This window comes from Juglans microcarpa x Juglans regia, chromosome 4D, assembly GCF_004785595.1.
Source record: "Juglans microcarpa x Juglans regia isolate MS1-56 chromosome 4D, Jm3101_v1.0, whole genome shotgun sequence".
NCBI classification, from domain to species: domain Eukaryota; kingdom Viridiplantae; phylum Streptophyta; class Magnoliopsida; order Fagales; family Juglandaceae; genus Juglans; species Juglans microcarpa x Juglans regia.
In genome coordinates this window covers 30,527,517-30,548,003 of record NC_054600.1, presented here as the reverse complement: position 1 = coordinate 30,548,003, position 20,487 = coordinate 30,527,517, and the positions used below count along the sequence as shown (strand labels likewise).

At 35.9% G+C, this 20,487-nt stretch overlaps 4 protein-coding genes across 13 annotated transcripts; 1 reads left to right on the top strand and 3 right to left on the bottom strand.

Annotated features, from left to right (window-relative positions):
* Positions 1-426: 426 nt before the first annotated feature.
* LOC121259538 (NDR1/HIN1-like protein 13) lies at positions 427-1,493 on the bottom strand. The gene has a single exon (XM_041161165.1). It carries the CDS (start codon positions 1,394-1,396, stop codon positions 599-601), a length of 798 nt encoding a protein of 265 aa, XP_041017099.1. The 5' UTR covers positions 1,397-1,493; the 3' UTR covers positions 427-598.
* Positions 1,494-6,045: 4,552 nt separating this feature from the next.
* LOC121259536 (F-box protein At1g22220) lies at positions 6,046-7,976 on the top strand. Its single transcript, XM_041161156.1, has 2 exons — positions 6,046-6,134; positions 6,606-7,976. The coding sequence occupies exon 2, from the start codon at positions 6,685-6,687 to the stop codon at positions 7,726-7,728; it is 1,044 nt and encodes a 347-aa protein (XP_041017090.1). The 5' UTR covers positions 6,046-6,134; positions 6,606-6,684; the 3' UTR covers positions 7,729-7,976.
* LOC121259534 lies at positions 7,866-17,510 on the bottom strand. Of its 4 annotated transcripts, XR_005939600.1 has the most exons (3): positions 16,097-17,510; positions 8,253-8,414; positions 7,866-8,107 (listed from the first exon to the last, which is right to left on the bottom strand). XR_005939600.1 is itself a non-coding variant. In XM_041161152.1 (2 exons), exons 1-2 carry the CDS (start codon positions 17,297-17,299, stop codon positions 8,346-8,348), a joined length of 1,272 nt encoding a protein of 423 aa, XP_041017086.1. In that variant the 5' UTR covers positions 17,300-17,510; the 3' UTR covers positions 8,154-8,345. The 4 variants fall into 4 exon arrangements, 3 of the variants coding, with proteins under 3 accessions (XP_041017086.1, XP_041017085.1, XP_041017087.1); XM_041161152.1 differs by lacking the exon at positions 7,866-8,107 and having other exon boundaries at positions 8,154-8,414; XM_041161151.1 differs by lacking the exons at positions 7,866-8,107; positions 8,253-8,414 and adding an exon at positions 15,476-15,707.
* Positions 8,957-11,564, bottom strand: LOC121259537. 7 transcript variants are annotated; one of them, XM_041161158.1, is made up of 4 exons: positions 10,892-11,564; positions 10,455-10,695; positions 10,139-10,377; positions 8,957-9,447 (listed from the first exon to the last, which is right to left on the bottom strand). In XM_041161158.1, the coding sequence occupies exons 1-3, from the start codon at positions 11,340-11,342 to the stop codon at positions 10,173-10,175; spliced, it is 897 nt and encodes a 298-aa protein (XP_041017092.1). In that variant the 5' UTR covers positions 11,343-11,564; the 3' UTR covers positions 8,957-9,447; positions 10,139-10,172. The 7 variants fall into 7 exon arrangements, with proteins under 7 accessions (XP_041017092.1, XP_041017091.1, XP_041017094.1 ...); XM_041161157.1 differs by lacking the exon at positions 8,957-9,447 and adding an exon at positions 9,517-9,749; XM_041161160.1 differs by lacking the exon at positions 8,957-9,447 and having other exon boundaries at positions 9,908-10,365.
* Positions 17,511-20,487: the final 2,977 nt, after the last annotated feature.

Here is a 20,487-nt window from a genome sequence, read left to right as displayed (position 1 = left end):
ATCAAGAAAAATATGTACAAATTCAAACCACAAATAGCCAATCCATGGACAAAAGGCATGTGGCTGGTGAAAGATATATATTTCAGAAGTACTACATGGACAAGAGAATATTTTTAGACTCGGTGGAAAATTAAAGTAAAACAAATTAACATATCGAAACCCCCACAAACTAAAATGAGTTCCTCCGACCGAGGCAGTACTACTTCTTGTCAAACTGCTGTCTGCGTATATTTGCGAAGAATAATTATAAATACACAATATTTTACATAATATTTTTCGCAATACATATTATAAAATAAAGATATTTTTATAAAATGATATTAGTTTTATAATTTATTTTACAAAAATATTCATCCTCTTAAAATATTATTGTGTAAAATATTATATAAAGAATTGTGTATTTTTCATTTTTCATTTCGAAATCGAACCAGATCAGGAGAAGTCCTCCCAATGATGAAAAAGGAAAAATGGTTGATGTATCAATAATAAAAATGTGCTTGGAATTAGCAGAAGTACTTGATCTGCCATCACCGTACGCACCGTCAATTCATTCCTATATATATATATATATATATATATATACCAATGCCCTTTAGAGTCATCGTTGTGTATGACATTTCCGGGAAATGATATGGGTATCCTTAGCCAATGTATCCACCGTGAAATAGCAAGCAACAACGAACTTGATGCTCCCCCTGTTCAATGAGCCAACATTGCCCAATCGTGCCGGGACATCCATCTTTATAGAGAATGTGACCTGAACCTTCTGCATTTGGCTATTCATGCTTTTCTCAATCTCCGTAGGTAACACGACGTTGTTAGAACCGTGAAAAATGATGCCAAATACTGTTGAATCCGTATGGTCTTGGAAAAATGTGGGGTAATTTCCCGTACCTATTTCTCGTTGTCTAAAAGAAAGGGAGGCAACGCCACCTTCCTTGTACAAAATGCCCACGTTTCCATTCGGATTTTTGGCTCTTAACGTGATGTTATACTCTGGATTGGAATGCAGTTGATTGCGAGAATGCGAATTATTCTTCACAGCAACGCGTTCGACATCAAACGTAGGATTCTTAGGGTTGATCAAGACAAGTTGGAATGTGACAACTATCGCGCCAAGAACAAGTACAACAAGAAGGACCGAGATACAAACCCACAAGCAGCAAGAAGAACATTGCCACTTCTTCTTGTTACGGAGGGCCGGGTTTCGATAGCGTTCGGCTATAACAGCATTCTCGGGAGGTGGAATGCGGTAGATTTGGTCTTTAGGGACCTGAACGACGTAGGTGCCGGGGCGGAAAGCAGGTCGATCATCAGGTTGGGCTGATAATTGATGACTTTGTTCCGAAGGAGGTGGATCGTGATAATGATCAGAAGATGGGGCCCGCTCCGCCATGGAAAGATGGGGAGCGGCAGTGAGGAAATGAAGGGAGAGCTGCGTATCAATGTCCAATCAATTGAATCAGATCAAGTAGGCTTGCATGCATGCATGGGAAAAGTGGATGGCTCAAAGGGAGAGAAGGACACATTCAGATAGAGATCTATAGAGAGAGAGAGAGAATGCCGTAAGTTTGGATGTCAAAGACTGATAGATCTCCAATATTAGAGGAGATTTACAGGGTCATGATCAAATATTGAATTCATGACCTAGCGGTTCTCAGAGACTGATTTTAATTTATATTTAATATAATCGCACTTTGGAATTAGTTTCCTTCGGACCAAACACATATATACATCGATCATGCACTTCGAATTTCAGCTTCACTTCTTTCTCTTTTACTGATCAGATGAAATAAATCCTTATTCCTTGCCGTAAAATATGTACGCGAGTGTTTCGTGATCAAGCGTTACAAATTGACATAGCGCACTATTGTCGACGGTTCAAGACCAGAAATAATAAATTAAGTTTATATATGCTATAAAACTAATAGCTATACATACCGTATACGTATAAAGTTACCGAAAAACATGTAGATCAGAGAGTTTCAACCTAGTGAAATAAGTTCTAAATAGATAAATTTTGTACAAGACTTTGTAGAAAAGTAAACCTCACTTTAAAAAAATTATAATAAAAAACTATTATTTTCTTGTGAGACCTAATTTTTTTTATAAAAATCTATGTAAAATATATATAATTGACATCTAACATTGCTCTTCAACGTAAGACCTCTCTCCTATTCTCTTTAGGTACACTGGTCTTTAGGCTATGGGCTTGGATCCCAATATTTTAGTTTAGCGTGGATACCCGTCCGCGTCGAACTCTCTATAGTACTCTTTCAGAAGCTCTACGTGCTTAGTGGACTTTTGGCATTCATTACATTGCTTCATTGGGATCATTGATTCCAAGGTGGCCCCGTCAACTGACCCTGACAATAAAGCAATGGGCCATGGGCTCGTGTGCTTGCAAACTTCCTTAAGGCCATGGGCAATTTTCTCGACCGTACCGGTACTGCCATTTCATTTTTATTAGGAAAAAAATGGGAATCATTATTGGTTAAATAAAACTGGGAACGTAAATGCCAATTATCATGGCCTCATTTAAATATTGAGATTAGGCGAGAAATTTATGAATAATAATAAAATTAATTATTAATAATGGTAAAAATTTTGAATTAAAATATTTTATTAAATTTTAAAAATTAAATATATCATTCAAAATGTATAACGGCTTTAAATATTTTAATTATTATTATTATTATTATTTTCGGCAACTAAGGTTAAGTAGGACCGTACGTAGGAATGGTACACGTACAAGTATTACAATTCTTTCATTCCTCTCATGAGTTGGGCTACTCTGTAGTCTAGAATAGTTCGTTCAAAATTATCGTCTCTCACGTTTTGGTTTTTTTTTTATTTTTTTCATTTTTTTTAATATATTTAAATATTGTAAAAAAATACTTCAATATAATTAAAATTACTATTTTAATTATTAAGTAAAAAAAATTGGTAAGCGGTTAAATGAAACGGTAACGTTGAGACGGAAAAATAGTTTTTTCTTTCCTCTCGTCAGCAGGCGGCTGCTTCCTAGTACTTTGGTGGCTCATAATGTTGTCCCGTTTTGAGCCGACTTTAGGATAGATAAAATAATGCAAATAAAATCGGCGGTGGATGATCCTGAAAACATGTAGAAAATAGAATCTAAGTAGGTTAAGCAAATTGCAAAAAAAGAAAAAAAAAAAAAAAAATCAGTAGATGTAGCAAACTAGTATGCGTACCGCCAGTAATTCCATGCCCCCACCAAATTTGACCCTCTTTATGAGTTATGACAACATGAGCCTACTATTTATTTTTTTATACCAATACATGATTTTTTTTATATACATTTTATTCTTGCTAAATTAAAGAAAATTTTCTACTTATCATACATATACTATATATTTGATAAAAAAAAAATCATATATGATTTGTGGTGAAGTAGCAAGACTGTTCACTAAAGCACTCCTTTCCTTGTAGACATTATTAATACTAGAAGGAAAAATATTGTTGAAATGTAAAATATCATAAATTCAGTGGGTTTGGAAATTATTATTAAACAAATTCACAATAACAAGAGAATCTATTTCGACAATGAGGTTCTGAATACTAAGCGAGTAGCATGAAGTAAGCTCGATCTTTTTATTTTTTATTTTTTTAATAAGCTCGATCTTGAGAGCTGACAATTCTGCAAAATTGTTAGTATTTATACCAAGATAACAGGAAAAACCAGCAATAATGGGGCAATTATAAAATGGAATGATGCGTCCACAGTCTACTGGTCTGGGATTACTTTTAGAAAGCACCATCAATATTGAGCAGTCGTGGGTGGAACAAACACGTTGGCATTAATTCTTCAAAACCATGCGGTTGCGTAATTTGATGCTTCGCAGTCATGAACAAAACAGGAAAGTGTTGTCTTGTTTAGTTCTGTGATGAATGGAGATCATTAAATATCAACAAAATTAACATGCGACGGTTGCTTCTGCTACTTGCTTGTTCAGTGCGTTTCGGTCTATGGGTTTTTTTTTTTTTTTTTTTTTTTTTTTTTCCCTGATTTGGTTTCGGGTTTGAGGTTCTTGGTTTTTTCTGTAATGAGTTTGGTGTTTGGTCGAAGGTTAGCTGGAGGTTCTATATGGTTTGTGATGTGCTGAATGTTATTATACGATATAATGGTCGTCCAAATGGGAACCGTAGTGGAGAAATTCGGGCTTAATGGAAACCATATCAGACAGAGTGATTGCAGGATCGAGTAGAGGGATTAAACTACTTATAAAGCGTTGTTGAAATATAGAGGGAGTTGTTAAGTGATCGAGACAGAATCGTGACGGAATTAAATACTGTCATGGAGTTGTGAAGTCAATGTCATAATTCTACCAAAACAACTTGGCTAAAAAAAACAACAAAACTTCAAAATAATTTAAGAAAGAAGAAAACATAAACATGATCAAAAAAATTATTCAATGTACAGGCATGCATGGCCAATATTCCCTCTTATATTGTGGAGTTTTTCCTTAATTAAAGAAGCTGATGAAAGAAGGAAAAAGCTTCGATTAAAGATTTATTTTGTTGAAATATAAAATAAATAAGAAAATCAACCTATTTCTATCTGTTTAAATTTTTAATGTAAGCGATGATTTCACAACATATCAAAGTAAAAGTTTTGAATTTAAATCCTGACTCTATATTCTATCTCATTTAATTAAATATTACACGTGTTGGACCGATTTATTGAGAATGACTTAATCAATTGTTAAGAGCGGCACTAACTTGATTTTTTTTCCTCTTTCCTTCTGTTGGCATATCTATGTCACTGTATTATCAATCATCTTTTTTTTTCTCTTTTTTCTTTTTTCTTTTTTCTTTTTTCTTTTTATGGGAAATTATCATCATTCATTCATAAAAAAAGCTTATATCTACGATTGGGTATATGCAGGGATATTTCCATATCAACCATTACCTCATAAACCAATTAGTGCATTTGTAACTCCGCTAATATACTATTTTTCTTTGTGATTAGTCTGGTCTTCACTTTTGTTGATACTGTTTACAGATAAACATCTAATAGACAATACTCTACCTAAACAGAAGCTTAACCTCATCTTTTATTGAAAAAGATGTCTCTACCTCTACAGATAAATGTCTAAGAGATGAACTTTTTATTATTATTATTTTATTAAATAATAAGAAAAGTAGTAAGATAGATATAAAAAAAACGAATTATATTTTAAACTAATTCTAATAGATTTTGAAATTTGTAATGGCGCCAGAAAGCAATACGCTTATATTTGGTTAGAAAGAGAGTGCTGCATTTTTAGTTTTTATACCGTTGTATTTATTAAAAAAGCCTCGCTTGGTCAAACTACTATATATGTACAATTTTCCTTTAGTTTAATTTTTCTGACATTATTTTATATTTATGAAAGTCAGGGGATAAGTTTCAAGAATCTTGGCCAACATTATTTTATATTACGGACTGCACCTTCCTCGTTTTTCAGGAAATCGAGACTCTCTCCAGACTCCAATACTGCGACATGCAATTTATACCTTTCGTTTTTTCTTTACTTTTTTTTATTTAAAAAAAAAATCCGATACCTTGCATCTGATTACAAGATATTTGAAAACATCCAACTAGGAATTATTAAAAAATGTTTTAAATAGATAAATTTTATATAATTTCTTTATAATAAAGTGGACCCTATCTCAAAAAGTACAAAAAAATCTATTATATTTTAGTAAAATTTACTTTTTTTAAAAAGAGCTTGAACTAAACATATATATTTAAAACTTATATATAGCATTACTTCTTTCCGCAACAACTGAATGGCTTGACTGTTTTTATTTTCTAAAAAAAACAATTTGATACTTCACCTCGTTATGTTATTGTTAATCTTATAATTATGAAGTTTGTTTATTATTTGTGTATTTTTTATTGGTGTTATTTTAAATCTTTAAATAGTATTAAATATTTAATAATTACGATAAAATAATATTTAATAGATGTTATAAAAATTATTTCATAAGTCTTTTTTTTTCATTCTAGAATTCGGTCAAACTCTTAAAAAAAATTCCAATTCATAGTTAGATCTAAATTCTAATAGTAAAAATTAATTGTAAAATATCCGATATTACTCTTATCTCTCGTCTCCCAAGTCCCGCAACTTAGAGCATTGGCATTTAATTGGCCAAATGCCTTTTCATCTTTATATTTGACTAATTTTAACAATAACTGCCCACATTGAATTAGTCAAAGACTTTTCAACTCAAATATGAGCTACAGTAACTTTATTGTTCTTTTAAAATATGAAAAGTCCTATAATAAGTCTAAACCTATTGTTTATTATATTTTAGCTCCTTCTCTCTCTCGCAGCTCTTTTCCTTGATATCGTATGATGAAATTTTATTTATTAGATTGTAAAAATGAAAATGAATATAATTATTAGAAATTATAAGAGGTTATGAAAATAAAATTAATTAATTATAAAAATAAAAAATAATAATATTTTATTATTATAAAGAATGTAATGACTAATCTAATATAGACTTTAAATTTTGCATGATTAATTAAAAGTAAAAAAATTAAATATTAATCAAAATTTAAAAAATAAAATAGTAAATTCAATGCTCATGCTCTTAAAAGGCCAAAACAGAACACACAAACGTGTCTACGTTTACAATCTCTGAAAGCAGCTTTCTGACCCATATAAAAAAATGGACGGATTCGATCGAATCCCCGACGCGCTCGTCCTCTTCATCTTCAACTCCGTCTCCGACATCAAGACCCTGATCCGCTGCCGGGCAGTCTCCAAACGATTCAATTCGCTCGTCCCTCATACCGAGTCGCTCCTGCTGAAAGTCGACCGTGTCGTTTCTTCTGAATCTGGCAACACCGACGCGGCTCTCCTCACCTTCCTCCGATCGATCCTCAAGTCCTTGCACAACCTCCTGTTGCCCAAGCCCCACCCGATCCAGACCCGTTCCCTTCTGAACTCGCCCGCCCAAATCCTCCGCGGGTTCGAGAAGATCAAAAACCTCGAGATCGAGCTCCCGTCCGGCGACCTCAAGCTGGAGAAAAAAGCCGTCGTCATGTGGAGGGCTGAGTTCGGGAGTACTCTCAGGAGCTGCATTATCTTCGGGTTTCGCGAAATACGAACTTCGCAGTCGCCGATGACGCGGATACCAGCTGACTTCTTCGACGTGGACTTCGCGGGAGGGCTGAAGCTGAGAGTGGTATGGACAATAAGCGCATTGATAGCGGCGTCGGCGAGGCACTATTTGCTGAAGGAGGTGGTTAAGGAGCACGGCGAGTTGGAGAGGGTGGTTTTGAAAGACAGGGAAGGAGAGGGGACGGTGGTGATGGACAAGGAGGGGCTAAGAGAGTTTGCGGAGGGAGCGGAGCCGCAGGTAAGCGACAACACGGAGGGAATGGCGGCTGCGCAGGATGGGTTGGTGGGCGGAGAGGCGGAGGGGGAGGGGGGTTGGGAGAGAAATAATGGAGGCAGGACAACGGTGCCGAGCGTGAGGATGAGAATGAGACACATGCAGAAGCTGGAGCTGAAAGGAGGAGCATGGATGGACGGCGCGACACTTGTGATGGTAAGGCCCACGAGTTCAAACAAGACGGTGGAGGAAGATGAGGTGGACAAGATGGATGCTGAATTGGCTTTGGAGGCTTTCGGTGGAGGGGTGTACGGAGAGGCTGTACAATCTCTGCTCAATACTCGTGGCTACCTCTTGGAAATGAACTCCTTTTAATTTTTAATTTTTAGAATTTTCAAATGCAATCGTCTTTGGTCATACGTTTTGTTAATAACTAAATAAATAAAAATATAACAAATTAAGTAGTACGATAGAGATGATAAATTAGGAAGGAAGATCAAAGTCATTGTTTATGATCCCTCTTATATATGTTCGTTTCCTTTGGTGAAAACTAGAGTCTTAACAGTTGTAAATGCGTATCCTTTTGTTTGAAATGAAGACTTCCCCACTGCAATTCATCAAAATGGATTCAATCCCTCGCAATTTTTATCTGTGTCTGAATAAAGAAGGTAGTTGATGAGACCTAGTTTGCCCCCCAAACAGGTGTGGTAGGAGTAGGACCCCACGAGGGTTTGAGAGTCTTGAGACCCACCCCCCCACGTCTCTTTCCTAATTTGAATGGGGAAGATTCCTACCAACTACCCAACGGATCACATGCCCAACATTAACAATAGAATCTGAAGGAAGACACAGAGTTTGCATAAAAGTTGACTGAAGGAGAGCCCATCCCTCGGTCACTAACTCAAATGTCACCTTCTATTTTTCCCATAAGAAACGGACCACCAAGGAGGAAGTCCAAGGTGTTCAATACACTGCGTATTGCTTGCTTAGCATCAAGGAAGCATTTGTTGACATACAAATGAAGTTATCTTGCACATGAGGATGAAGAGGCTTTCATATCCCTGAACCAAAATCAACATGTGGCAGTGATATCTTGTAAATAAAAGAGGGGGGGGGGGGGGGGGGGGGGGGGGGGGGGGGGGGGGGGGGGGGGGGGGGGGGGGGGGGGGGGTCACGAGTGAAGCACAACTGGAACACACTGGGAAGGAGGGAAGATATTTACTAATTCCAGCAATCAAAATAATGCAAATATAAACAAACTGGTGTATTAGCCACGCCCAAATGCATAATTTGGAATCTATGGTCTTCCAATTAGAGAAGGCGGTGATGTGTAAATAATTGAGATGAAACAATATGGATGAGCTGAGCTCCAACGTACATGGAGTACACTACAACTAATGCTCTCGGACTCCATACACTACCAGTGAAGCCCAAGGGACGACAAGCAGGCAGATTGGTTTGGGTTCTAAGATGAGTGGGGATGGCTTGAGATGGTTTGTGAATAGTAGAATAAAAGTTGAATTATTTATTATATTTTGTGTGGAAATTTGGGAAAGTTGTAATAATGAGATGAGATAAGTTTTGAATGCAAATAAGGCTAAGATGAAGGCTGCAAACATTTGGACTTGAATCAGGGAACAAATTATCCAACCTAGTGTTGCAACTTTAAGGAGCAAATATTGGTTCTGATATCCAATTGGATATCAAAATTAACTGAGTTCATCCCAATGAGATTTCATTTATACAAGGAATTTATTTCTAGATTCATCATACACCTTCTATCTATCCCTCAAGCAGCGTAGATATTACTCCCAAAATTTGGTGCATATGGTCCCGATTGAGTCAAGGTTGTAATGGTAATAGCACACAAGTCATTTGAGATATCGTTAAGGTAGTAAGATAATGATGGAAAGGGGGAAATGAAGGAACAATCCAACCTGTACGGAAGATGGATCACCTTTGAACAGAAACATAGAAGTATATCAGGACAGTAGAACGAGAACAATTTCGCAAAAGAATCATCCCTAGTTAGAGGAGATCTCATTCATTACAAGGACAGTTCGCCTAGTTGCCACGATGTAATCCTCTATAATCCTACAAGAAAAAAGCATTAAATATCAAACAATTGAAAATTGCTCTTCCTCATGAAAGTGCCCAAATTGAAACTTCAAGACTAGTGTATTTTCTTAATTCTTATGTTTGCTCATAATAAAGCCACAACCTCTCAAAACTGCTCACCAGCATCTATTCATACAGCAAATGATAATTAAATTAATGGGCTTTCTAAATGTGTAAGCACCCTGTGCTTCAGTTCAATGCTCGCTATAGGGGTCGCGTGAATAATGAATCTTCTGCACCTTACATATGGCATCATATAAATAAGAAAATTTTGCATCCTGCAGTACATTTCATTTGGTGAAATTGTTTTATATAAAAATCATAGAGACAAATGCAGGCAAAATAAAATGAAATAACGTATAAAGTAACCAACTATATAGTTGCCCTCCACATGCAGCGATAGCTCTATTTGAACATAGGGTCCATATTGAAGAAATTGCAGAAAACTAAGCATCTATTTATAACTGAAATTGACCAAAAGAGAATATGAAAGTTATCTCCTCAAAAGAGGATACCTAATTACACATCATCATTCTAATCTTTGTTGTTTACCGATCAACAAAAAATTATTCTAAATTTTTGATATGGCTCTTCCAAAACTGAACTCGCCATGCATGCCAATTATAAGCATAAATAAATGAATTAGCCAAGACATCAAAGATCATACATTGATTTGAATAGCGCTCTCCTGAAGATGCTCATCATTGTACGCATCCAATTGTGTATGAACTCTCACCAGCCTCATTTACCTCCGCAAGTTCTTTTGAATAAGGAAGTACAAATTTGTTTAAGAACTTCTTCTCGGGGATTTTGCAGACCGTACTTAAACGAGGTTTCCTATTAAGCACATTTTTCTTTTCCAGAATCTCCAAAACTCGTAGACGGGGTTTTAACCTGCGCTCAACGCTGCAAATAAGCAATTCTGGATGGTCAACAAAATAAGAGATATCTACGTTCCGAGCGCTAAACAGGAGCCCAGTTACCTCCTTAATTTTCCTCTCGGATACAGCAAAAACCTGAGGCACCCTCCTAAACACATCAAGAATATCTTTTTCCGAAAACCCCAAACTTCGGAAAAGTTCCAACTTGAGCTCCCAATTCTCTTCTGACATTGAACTGACTGTCCGAATGGCAGAAAGAAACATCTTAGATTTTCTATTAAACCCCATTCCATCAACCGTTTTAACGAAAGCCTGAATGCTCTCCGGCTTATGCAGAAAAAACCTCGGGAAATTAAACAAATATTTGACGATCTGTGAAGAACTAATTTCACAACGCTTCAGAAATTCAATATTGGGCATCATAGTCTTACCCAAATCATTCTTCAAAAACCACCCTGAAGACTTTAAGGCCCTAACGATGTCTTCATTGGAATCCAGAATACTCTTCAACACCAAAATTGAGGGTCCAATCTCATTACCGGCACTCCGAGTAAGAATCCACGGGTCACCGGATACAATCTCGGCAATGTCGTCGCGCGCAAAGCCCGAGTCCTGGAAAATTTTGATTATGGGTTTGATGGTAACGGCAAGTTTGGCAGAGAGAACCTTGGGCATTCTCTTAACCACTAGCTCGATATGGGTCTGGGAGAACCCGCTCTCCTTGAAGAACGAAAGAACGGAATCCGCCTTTTTTGGATTTCTCAGGTAAGTAAAGGTTGATGAAGCTTTGAGAGCAGCTTCAGGCGAGAATTGGTGCTGATTGATCAAGTAGTCCAGGACTGTTACAGTGGATGTTGACTTCTTGGGTTTAGAGGAGGAGAAATATAACACAGAGATTAAGCAGGAGAGAGTTGGGGTTTCGTGGAGATGCGGCAGAGGGTTTTCTAGAGAGAGTGAGACAAGGCTTTTGCAGATTCTTATTAGTCTCATCTCTACTCCTATCAATTCTTTAGTGAAGGGAGTGTTGAAGTATAAATCATAGGCATCTGATAGTAAAATTGTAGTATTTAGAACTCGAACAATCCAAGCTTACCTCTTACATTTACAGCAATGCGACCCCCGATAAGCTGTTCCCTCCATACTAAGACGAACCACCTCGTTGGCATTAGGGTTTTGGAGCCGACACCTCAGCGCCATTTTCAGAGCCCTGTCTTTAACTCGAGTTGTTGACTCGAGTTGTTGTTGAGATGGGCTGGGCCTCAATCAACGTTGTCGATTCAAAATCCGGCTCCACAAGGCTTCGCCCCATCCCATGAATCCGCTAGAACAAAGGACCAAAATTAACGGGCCTAATTTCCTGGACCAAGCTTGAATTTCCTTTCTTGAGCTAACTGAATTGGGCCTAAATATCTGCATCTTAATTTCTGAATTCGTATGTGCAGTTTCACGTAAATGTTGATGTATAAATTTATAAAAAGAAAATGATACTACGACTTTCAAATATACTCATCAAATATATATTTTTTTTTCTTAATTAAGGATGTTTAAAAAATGTTTAAAGAAAAATAAAAGAAAACTAAAAAATTTCATTTGCACTGGTGTGCATATTTGCGGAGTGTGCAAGTGTGCAGCCTAGCATTGTCCGGCTTGTGAAGAGCTTAGAAATACAAGGATGATTCGTAGAAGCCGAGGTTGAATTTGGAAACTTTCCCAATTAACAATAAAAGTATATTGCAGTTGCCTGGTTTAATTTCCTTTTTAATGGTTAATTCACCTCCGATGATGGTTCTATGACTTCTATCCTATGGGCTGCTGACTGTATTTGTTGATAGAAAACAACGTATAAAATAAAAGGATACGGATAAGAGGGAAAAATGAGTTAGGGTTTGGATATAGAGTTTCGTCTCAACTCTGTTCGTGCAAAAAGATGATTTTCGTAACCAAACGCTAACATAGAGCATTTCACCTGTTTGCTCTTCAGACGAAATGCAGCTTTTTTAGTTTGGCTAATGCTGAGTAATTTCGAACTCACCCACCCCTGTGCCTCACAGTGTTACCTTTTTTTTGTTATATGTTTTATTATTTACCAATTATCCATTAAGTTTTATTTAAAAATAATACTTAAATTATTACAAATACTATACAATCGTTGGTAGGACTCACCCACAACTCTCAAATCCAAAAAAATTTAAAATCGTCTTATCTCACCTCTAATCCAAATACACATAAAATCATCTCATCTCATCTAAACTCAACAATCTCACTATTATTCACAGACCATTTCAACTCATCTTAACTCAACTCATTATCCAAATTTCACTCAGACCGTCATTTGGATATAAGAAATGTTTTATTTTATCTCATCATTACAACTTTTCTAAATTCTCATATAAAATATAATAAACAATTTAACTTTTTTAAATACTAAAACAATAATAATATTAAAAAATAATATTTTATTTAACTTTCATCTCAACTCACTATCCAAACTACACCTAGTAAGTTTATGAAAATTAAATTAAATTAATAATTAAATTAAATTTTTGATTTGATACTAATTTTAAGAAAAATTCAATTAAGCAATCTTACTCCACGTAACTGCTTTTATTTTTTTATTTTTTCCCTCAATAGATGAATAGTATAGGAGGGTTGAATAGAATAATTCTACTTGGAATATAGTCCTGTAGTTGTTGCTTTCGAACCACAACACCACGGGAGAAAATCTTACTGAAGACAAAATAAAAATTATTATCATCATTAAATTATATAGGCATGCAGTATCTTAATTCAAACACGATCTTAAGAAGCCGTACTATAACTAAGATTTAAAATGAAAAATGATGGGACATTTAGCATCTACTTCTCGAAATTATATGTTAACACTAATGCAGAAAAGTCTGCCTTCTAGAGTGAGAATGTTTGCCTTCTCTCTAGAATTGTCCATTTCCGTGAGAGCCATCGCGGGAGAGGAGGGTGGATCTGTGTCTCTCACCCTCCTTTCCTTCTCATTTTCATTTCCGCATTTTATAGTAGTGTTTTTTCTCTTCTCTCTCTACCGGTTAGTTTTTTGTCAAATCTGCTACTCTCTGACTGCCATATACCTACACGCGCTCCACCACCCCATCCTACAGCCGCCAAACTACTGGGACGGCGCAGAGTCGCTCCAAAAAGGTCTGCGCATGGCCCTCAAGCGCGACTTGTTTCCGCGCATGTTCCCCACGCGCCGCCGCACAACAACGCTTTCAACGGCTACACCCTCCGTACCAGTAGCTTTGTCTCGCCAAGATCTTCTAGATCTGGGCCACCCACCCTCCATCCCATAGGCGCGTGGCTGCCACGCGCCATCACAGGTGCCCGGGAATACAAATGATCGACAAATCAGTCCATTCGATGCCGGGTTTTCTCTTATGTTATCGTTTTCCCGAAACCGTGATCTTGAAAAAATGGTTGATGATCTCTCCAAAAAACATCTCATGACAACAAGCAACAGTGCACCCGCCCCTTTCACCGCTTTCAGTGGAAGTTCCACCGCTATCGGCGGTGGTTTCATTGTTCGCAATTCTTTGCGAACAACTTATTACCGTCTTTTAGAATGGCGTCCTCTTTGTATGACATGAGTGACGACCAAGAAATTGATTGTAAAAATTCACTTTTTTCTTTTTTATCCACTTCTTTGCACTGTTGTTATTATTTTGGGGTGTTTATTAGGAAACCCCACCCCTCCTCTTGTATCATCTTAGTTAATGAAATATATTTGCTTGTTTAGAAAAAAAATAAAAATGTTAACAATGGGCTGTATAATGAAGGGTCATCCATGTTATCAATCTTTTCATCATTAGCTTCTCATATATGTATATATATTTAGTCCAAAGTCGAAGAAGGAATGAACAAAGAATATTGTTTCCTTTGGTTCAAATTTAATAGTGAGTTGAGATGAAATAGTTTTAAATTAGTTGAATAAAGTATTCTTTTTAATATTATTATTATTTTGAGATTTCAAAAAGTTAAATTATTTATTATATTTTATATGAAAATTTAAGAAAATTATAATAATAAAATGAGATGAATTGAGATAATTTTTCAATCTAAACGATGCCTAATTGTGAATGATCAATAAAAAATAGGTAAAAGTGGGATCGGCAATGTTATATATAAGGATAATTGAAACACCTTTATCTCCTTTAATTATTACTTTTCCTATTAATTTCTTCAACGCCACTAAGATTCCAATCAGCTTTATGCAACGGTTAGGCGAAGTTTAGTTTAGCTGATAATAATTTATTTAGTGTATTGCATTTGACCATATTTGCAAACTGATTCCCATCATTTTATATTTACATTTAGCTGAAAGAAAGTTGCTTGAAATTCAAATTAATTAGGCCTCGTTAATTTCAGTTACTCTTGTTTAAGAGCCATTGAGTGAAATGGCAGATTCACTGCTCTTTGACAAAATGGTCCTATGAACCTAAATAATGAAAAGACTAGGAATAGAAATCATAGAATGGAATCCTTTGTCTTTGATGTCATCTACTCATCTTCATAGACTGTAACACTTCAATTTAAAACTGAACTTGTCGACTCATTGGCAGCTTCTCCCCCACCCTACGTGTCTCAATAATACGAGATTGGTCGCACGCACCACTACCTTAACATGCATATACCAAATTACATTACAGTCGATAAAATTTATGGAACAAAATAAATAAATAACAATCAATAGATTAATGGTCCATGTCCAATTGTCCACATTTCTTCGTGAAGTCAAGGAGTAACAATGGTAAAGAATATTGTTGTTGACAATTTTTGCGGTTTTAACCAAGTTATTCACTTTTACTACCTTCATATCCATATTTTGGCATGATCAGAAGATGGAAGCTCTGGTGCATGGCACACGAACTTGTACGGAAGATGGATCACCTTTGAATAGAAACATAGAAGTATATCAGGACAGTAGAACGAGAGTAATTTCGAAAAATAATCATCCCTAGTTAGAGGAGATCTCATTCAGTACAAGGACAGTTCGCCTAGTTGCCGCGTTGTAATCCTCTATAATCCTACAAGAAAAAAACATTAAATATCAAACAATTGAAAATCGATCTTCATCATGAAAGTGCCCAAATTGAAACTTCAAGACTAGTGTATTTTCTTAATTCTTGAGTTGTGTGTTTGCTCATAATAAAGCCACAACCTCTCAAAACTGCTCACCAGCATCTATTCATACAGCAAATGATAATTGAATTTTCTAAATGTGTATACACCCTGTGCTTCAGTTCAATGCTCGCTAGAGGGGTCGCATGAATAATGAATCTTCTGCACCTTACATATGGCATCATATAAATAAGAAAATTTTGCATCCTGCAGTACCTTTCATTTGGTGAAAATTTTTTATATAAAAATCATAGAGACAGACGCAGACAGAATAAAATGAAATAACGTTTAAAGTAACCAACTATATAGACGCCCTCCTCATGCAGCGATAGCTCTGTTTGAACATAGGGCCCATATTGAAGAAATTGCAGAAAATTATGCATCTATTTATAACTGAAATTGACCAAAAGAGAATATGGAAGTTATCTCCTTAATAGAGGATACCTAATTACACATCATCATTCTAAACTTTGTTGTTTACCGATCAACAAAAAATGATTCTAAATTTTAGTTATGGCTCTTCCAAAACTGAACTCGCCATGCATGCCAATTATAAGCATTAATAAATGAATTAGCCAAGACATCAAAGATCATACATTGATTTGAATAGCGCCCTCTTGAAGATGCTCATCATTGTATGCATCCAATTGTATATGACCCCCACCAGCCTCATTTACCTCTGCGAGTTCTTTTGAATAAGGAAGTACAAATTTCTTTAAGAACTTCTCCTTGGGCATTCGGCAGACAGTAGTTAAACGAGGTTTCCTCTTAAGCACATTTTTCTTTTCCAGAATCTCCAAAACTCGTAGACGGGGTTTTAACCTATGCTCAACGCTGCAAATAAGCAATTCTGGATGGTCAACAAAATACGAGATATCTACCTTCCGAGCACTAAACAGGAGTCCAGTTACCTCCTTAATTTTCCTCTCGGATATAGCAAAAACCTGAGGCAACCTCCTAAACACATCAAGAATATCTTTTTCCGAAAACCCCAAACTTCGGAAAAGTTCCAACTTGAGTTCCCAATTCCTTTCTGACATTGAACTCACTGTCCGAATGGCACAAAGAAACATCTTAGACTTTCTATCAAACCCCATTCCATCAACCTTTTTAACGAAAGCCTGAATGCTCTCCGGCTTATTCAGAAAAAACCTCGGGAAATTAAACAAATATGTAACGATCTGCGAAGAACTAATTCCACAACGCTTCAGAAATTCAATATTGGGCATCATAGTCTTATTCAAATCATGATTCAAAAACCACCCTGAAGACTTTAAGACCCTAACGATGTTTTCATTGGAATCCAGAATACTCTTCAACAGCAAAATTGAGGGTCCAATCTCATTAACGGGACTCCGAGTAAGAATCCACGGGTCACCGGATACAATCTTGGCAATGTCGTCGGGTGCAAAGCCCAAGTCCTGGAAAATTTTGATTTTGGGTTTGATGGTGACGGCAAGTTTGGCAGAGAGAACCTTGGGTATTATCTTAACCACTTGCTCGATATGGGTCTGGGAGAAACCGCTTTCCTTGAAGAACGAAAGAACGGAATCCGCCTTTTCTGGATTTCTCAGGTAAGTAAAGGTTGATGAAGCTTTCAGAGCAGCTTCAGGCGAGAATTGGTGCTGATTGATCAAGTAGTCCAGGACTGTTACAGTGGATGTTGACTTCTTGGGTTTAGAGGAGGAGAAATATAACACAGAGATTAAGCAGGAGAGAGTTGGGGTTTCGTGGAGATGCGGCAGAGGGTTTTCTAGAGAGAGTGAGACAAGGCTTTTGCAGATTCTTATTAGTCTCATCTCTACTCCTATCAATTCTTTAGTGAAGGGAGTGTTGAAGAATAAATCATAGGCATCTGATAGTAAAATTGTAGTATTTAGAACTCGAACAATCCAAGCTTACCTCTTACATTTACAGCAATGCGACCCCCGATAAGCTGTTCCCTCCATACTAAGACGAACCACCTCGTTGGCATTAGGGTTTTGGAGCCGACACCGCAGCGCCATTTTCAGAGCTGTCTTTAACTCGAGTTGTTGTTGGGATGGGCTGGGCCTCAATCAACATGTTATCGATTCAAAATCCGGCTCCACAAGGCTTCGCCCCATCCCATGAATCCGCTTGAACAAAGGACCAAAATTAACGGGCCTAATTTACTGGGCCAAACTTGACTTTTCCTTTCTTGAGCTAACTGAATTGGGTTTAAATATCTTCATCTAATTACTGAATTCGCATGTGTGCATTTTCACGAATATGTTGGTGTATAAATTTATAAAAAGAAAATGATACTATGGCTTTTAAATATGATCACCAAATGTGCTTATTTATATTATTAATTTTAATAACTATTGGTGAATTTATATATATTTTTTAATTTTTTCTTAATAGTTAAGAATGTTTAAAAAATGCTTAAAGAAAAAAGAAAACAAAAACAAAAAAACTCATTTACGCTAGTGTGCATATTTGGGGTGCAGCCTAACATTATTCTTTATAAAAATCAAGAAAAGTATAAGGCAGTTGCCTGGTTTAATTTCCTTTTTAACAGTTTCACCTTCGATTTGATTCTATCTTATGAGTTGCTGACTATATTTGTTGATAGAAAACAACCTATAAAATAAAAGGATACGGAGAAGGGAGAAAAATGAGACGGTTGGATTTCGATATAGAGTTTCATCTCAATTCTGTTCGTATGGAAAGATGATCTTCATAATTGAACGCTAACATTTAGCGTTTCACCTGTTTTCACAAAAGACAAATTAACATCTTTCTTCCTTTTGCTTTTCAGACGGAATGCAACTTTTTCAGTTTGGCTGATACCGAGTAATTTCGAGTCCACCCACCCCCGTGCCTCGCAGTGGTTAAAATTTTTTGGTTATATATTTTATTATTTACCAATTATCTATTAAATTTTATTTAAAAATAATACTTAAATTATTACAAACATGATGTAATCATTGTTGGGATCTACAACTCTCAAACTAAAGTTAAAACGATTTTATCTCAGCTCCAATTCAAACACACATAAAATCATCTTATCTCAACTCATTTCAATTTAATAATTTCACTACTATTTACAAATCATCTCAACTTATTATCCAAGTCCCACCTTAGACCTCGTTTGGGTATTAGAAGTGTTTCATCTTATTTTATCATTATAATTTTTTTAAATTTCTACACAAAATATAATAAACAATTTAACTTTTTCAAATATCAAAATAATAATAATATTAAAAAAATAATAGTCTAACAACATTTTATTTAATTTTTAATTTTTATTTAAACTCATCTCATCTCAATTTATTATCCAAACTGCACATAGTAAATTTATGAAAATCAAATCAAAATAATAATAAAATTAAATTTTTGATTTGATATACTTTTAAGAAAAATTCTATTAAGCAATCTTACTCCACATAACTGCTTTTTTTTATTTTATTTTTTTCTCTCAATAGATGTATAGTATGAGAGGGTTGAATAGTAGAATTCTACTTGTCATATAGTCTTGTAGTTGTGGCTTTCGAACCACAACACCACATGAGAAAATCTATTTGTAGACAAAATAAGAATTATTATCCTCATTAAATTATACAATAATTCTGCTCGCAACCAGTTTGGGGAACCGGTGCGAAACCGTATCCTACGTGGCACGTTAGAAAACGCCGTCGTGTCCGTTTTGAAATCTAGTAGCGAAACTCATACCCGTTTCCCTCATATTTCATTTTCACAACAAAAATGAAATTTCTCCCACTCGATTTCCCCATTGATTCCCATCGTCTTCCCACACGAAGCCGACCACAAACCCTCGAACCCATGAAGAACCACTTCGTCTTTTCCACAGAACCACAAACCACGGAGCCTTGTCGTCTTCACCGAACCGCGTAGCCCTGTTGTCTTCCCCGAAGCCCTCTCATCTTCACCAAACCATGGAGTTTTGTTGTCTTCACCGAACCACGAAGCCCTGTCGTCTTCAAACACGAAGCCCTGTCCTCTTCAAACACCATATTTGAAATGTGAAGCCCTAACCCTAACTTGAAATGTGAAGCCCTAGCCCTAGCCCTAGCCCTAACCCTAACCCTAACCCTAACCCGAAACTCTAACCCTAACCCTAACCCGAAACTCTAACTCTAACCTCGAAAAATTTGGCATAATCATTAATCGGGCAGAGTTTCAAAATCAGGTTAGTTCTCTGATTGTTATATTTTATTTTCTATTTTTGAGCTCCGATTAAGAACTTCACTTTAAATCCCTGTGAAGAATCAAAAGAAAAATTAGTAGTGGACTGAATTTCTATTTGATGAGCAATGGATTCTGAAGGATGTGTATTGGAATTGTAGAGTTCACCGATAAAAGAAAAATCAATTTCTTACAACATGGATATTTTATTTAATTATTAGAAAATTTTAATGGATCGAGATATTATTGTAAAGCATATTAATCGGTTCCATGACTTCCAGGATGGAATTTGCTCTTGTGGTGATTATGCTCTCATTAATGTAGGTTAAATCGGATTTCTTTGACGCCTTAAGCTGTGCAGAGAAGCAAGTTGACGACTACCGGTCCAGATCGAAGGCTTTGGAGGAGAATTTTAGCAAAGTTGGTGAGTTGAAGAAATTTTCCACTATATTTATCAACATTTTTTACTTTGAAACATGCATTTCCTAAAAAAAAGTTGACCTAGTTGATTGCCTCAATTAAATTCTATCAGTTTTTGCGTTCCTTAAATTTTCACTCTGTGCTCAAGACTTCCATGTGGTTTTATTTCTATATTTTATTCTCTCTGTTGCAAATATTAATCTCATAGTGTTCGAGAGGCAAGTAATCTTAGGAAGATGATAGAAAATAGAATAATTTGTTCGGAATGATGTTTTCTAATTTATCATTATATACTGTAACCTAAGTCCTGAGCAAATGCTTTATGAGTTAAAATGGTATGACTTGCAGTTTTCTTTTTCATTCTTTTAAATAGATATCATTGTATGCACCATTGAAA